This window comes from Triticum aestivum, chromosome 2D (assembly GCF_018294505.1).
Source record: "Triticum aestivum cultivar Chinese Spring chromosome 2D, IWGSC CS RefSeq v2.1, whole genome shotgun sequence".
Lineage (NCBI taxonomy): Eukaryota > Viridiplantae > Streptophyta > Magnoliopsida > Poales > Poaceae > Triticum > Triticum aestivum.
In genome coordinates this window covers 648815122-648818617 of record NC_057799.1, presented here as the reverse complement: position 1 = coordinate 648818617, position 3496 = coordinate 648815122, and the positions used below count along the sequence as shown (strand labels likewise).

Sequence of the window (3496 nt, the reverse complement as noted above, 5' to 3'; positions counted from 1 at the left end):
AGCACCACGTACATAATCATGAGGGATATGTTGTCTTGGACTGGATGATACGTAGTATCTTGTGCAGATTGGCACATGTGCATCCGGTTCAGAGCCATGGTCAGTAATCTAAACCAGAAACACCAGGCAGGAGCACGCTCGTGGGCTGTTCCATTCTTTAACTGCAAGGCTCGAGGAAGGAGATGAATTCCAGGTCCCAAACGTACGGATTCAGTAAACAAATTCCCAAGCCCCAAGCCCGCTTTAATTCGATTCCTAAACATGATTATGACGCAATGCCATGCTAGTTGCTACAGACCAGATCAGCCTTCTTATTAGGATTAAACATGATTATGCACATGACACAGTGCCATGTACACGCATGTAAGATAGAGTAATTAATAAGTCGATTAAGTTAGGTTAATTTGCTCACCGTCGGGTCCCTAGCTGGCCGGCTCCTTTCTTCCTCCTCCCTCCCTCCCCCACAAAGCATAAAGCAGCCGGCCACTTTGGCCAGCCATCAGAGCTACCACTGAGCTAGCTAGCACTAGCAGCCATCATCCATCCCATCCCAGTGCATTTCATTCCAGCACCATCATATCACTCTGCTCACTCACACCTCAATCTCGTCTGCCTACGCAACAAATCCAAGCTAGGGAACAAGTTTAGCAGCCTCTGTCTCAAGGAAACAAGCCAAGAGCTCACCTGAGGCCGGGCAGCAATGGTGGAACCGAGCAGATCAGCCGGTGCCAAGAGCTCCACCACCACCACTACCGTGAGGAAGAAGAAGCTGACGGCAACATCACCGGCCGCCCCCAAGCCGGACAAGGAGAAGCTTCCAGATGTCGGCAAGAAGCAGCAGAGCAGCCATGGCGGCCCAGGCGCTGGCGCTGCCGCTGCTGCGGATAGCCCGTCCTACAGACTGGCTCTCAGGAGCCTCTTCTCCTGCCGGAACAGCCACGCGGCGCAGCACCAGCACAGCCAGCGCGCCGCTCCACCGCAGCCGGCGCCGGCGCCGGCAGATGACGCCTCTAGCAGGAGGTGCAAGAAGAAGTCCAAGAAGCAGACCCAGCTCGGCTGCTCCGCCTCCATCTGCAAGCTCCGGGACGCCAGCCCCCGCAGGGTCACGCTGCACCGCCCGCCCGCCGAGGAGGAGCCGCCCTCCGGCGCCGCAGCAGGGGCTGGCGACCCGTGCAAGCGCCGGGCGTCGGTGAGCGGGGGCGGCGAGCGGCGGGTGAAGAAGCCCCTGCAACAGCAGCAGCCGCAGCAGGGGCAGGGGAACGAGGCGGCAGGCGCCGTGGTGGTGGGCTCGTCGTCGAGGCACTGGGGTTCGTCCACGGCGTCCTCGTCCTCGTCGACGGCGGGGGGCGGCGGGTCGTCGTTCCGGCTGCGCAGGCTGTCCGGGTGCTACGAGTGCCACATGGTGGTGGACCCCGCCGGCGGCGGCTCGTCCATGCGCGCCGCCATCTTCCCCTGCCCCGACTGCGGCGACGTCTTCGTGCGGGCCGAGAGCCTCCACCTCCACCAGGCCACCCGCCACGCAGGTACACTTGAGCACAGCACTGTTGCTCCCGCAATTACAGTGACCACTCTTGCTTCTTGCTTCTCCTCCCCTGCCCCCGATTCTTCTGCTATCCTATCCTACCTACCTAGCTACTGTTACTCTGTTAGTAGAACAGAACACAGCGTCTCCTGTTAAAGTGTTGTCTTAGATTTTATTTTTAGTGCATTTCTAAATGGCACAAAGATTAGTTACATTTACATCCCCTGTTTGGCTGAAACTTTATTTTTCTAGATGTGCTTAGGTGAAACTTTAGGAGTGATGAGACTGGTGAAAGTGAGCCTGGCTCTGGCATGCATGATGCATGATGCATGATGTGCGCTTTAATTATTCCTGCTGCTTTTCATGATGGTGGTCTGGTCTCTAATCACTGTGCAAAGTGTCCCTGCAACAGTCATCTAGCTAGGATTATCCTATGCATTAACCCACTGTAGAGTGTTAGACACTTGCATTGCCTGAGAAGATTGATTGTTCCTGTCACCATGACATGACCAGTGCACAACATTTTTTTTTCTTCTTCCAAGTACAATTTGACCAGCCACATGACCAGATCAGTTAGAAGATTGTTAGGCCTATCTTATGCATTAATCCACTGTAGACACACATATAAGATTGTTCCTGCCATCATCACATCACATGAATGACATGACCACTGCTCAACAGTTTAATTTATCTTGCAAGTACAATTTGAACATATTATATGCTGCAATTATGTTTTAATTAGATGATGGGTTTACTGGAGGTGATGAGTGAATTTTTTTTCTTGTTTTTTCAGTGTCGGAGCTGGGGCCGGAGGACACGAGCCGGAACATCATCGAGATCATCTTCCAGTCGAGCTGGCTCAAGAAGCAGACCCCGGTGTGCGCCGTGGACCGCATCCTCAAGGTGCACAACGCGCCGGCCACCCTCGCCCGCTTCGAGGCATACCGCGACGCCGTCAAGGCCAGGGCGCGCGGGGGGCGACCTGGCGCGGGGCGGTGCACCGCCGACGGCAACGAGCTGCTCCGCTTCCACTGCGCCGCGCTCGCTTGCTCCCTCGGCGCCGGCGGCGCCACCCACCTCTGCGACGCGGCCGGCTCGTCCTGCGCGGCGTGTGGGATTGTTCGGGACGGGTTCAAGTTCAGGGCGCCCGGGGTCCGGACCATGGCCACCAGCGGCCGCGCGCACGACGATGCCGTGGCCGTGGGTGGGGAGGAGGGGGAGGGCGGCGGAGGAGAGCGGCGCAGGGCCATGCTCGTGTGCCGGGTCATCGCCGGGCGGGTGAAGCGCCGCTGCGAGGCCACGGCAGAGACGGCGGGCAAGGAGGAGGCGGAAGCGTCGCCGGAGGAGGATGCAGAAGCAGAGGAGGAGTACGACTCGGTGGCGGGGACGGCGGGGGTGTACTCGAGCCTGGACGAGCTGGAGGTGTTCAACCCAACCGCCATTCTCCCATGCTTCGTCGTCGTCTACAAGGCTTGACTAATGACTCATCACCTCGGCGATCCTTCTTCACGTTGATTAATTCCTAGCTAGATAGCTTCCTGGGCTCAGGGAATTCACTAATCAATTCCTTTCATGTCAACTGAATTAGTTTTTACTGTTTCAGTTAGCGGCGATCGATGATGTAACATAGAATCTTCTCTAATTAGTTTGTATGATCAGCTGCACTAGTGCCTATTCATCTTTGTATGATCAGTGCCAGTGATCGATTGATCAGATGGTACTTGAGCATGAATTACTCCCATCATTTGCCGACATTCCAGGATGCTCCCAAGTCCCATTAACAGACTTCAGTTTTGCCAAAGATCACCAGTTCAACTGGAGCATACATGTACAACAAAAGTCGCTGCCCGGGTCGAAAACCGTTTTCGACGCGCCGACCAACAGTTCATGAATAGCATGAAATTTCTCGGATCACTTTCTGAAAAAACATGATCTGTAAGCCTGGAACTCGCCACAGTAGCTCGTGTGCCGCTT

General features: G+C 55.7%; 1 protein-coding gene across 1 annotated transcript; it reads left to right on the top strand.

Moving 5' to 3' along the window:
• The first annotated feature begins 476 nt into the window (after positions 1 to 476).
• Positions 477 to 3279, top strand: LOC123055376 (uncharacterized). The gene is made up of 2 exons (XM_044479371.1): positions 477 to 1523; positions 2316 to 3279. The coding sequence occupies exons 1-2, from the start codon at positions 701 to 703 to the stop codon at positions 2996 to 2998; spliced, it is 1506 nt and encodes a 501-aa protein (XP_044335306.1). The 5' UTR covers positions 477 to 700; the 3' UTR covers positions 2999 to 3279.
• The last annotated feature ends 217 nt before the right edge of the window (positions 3280 to 3496 follow it).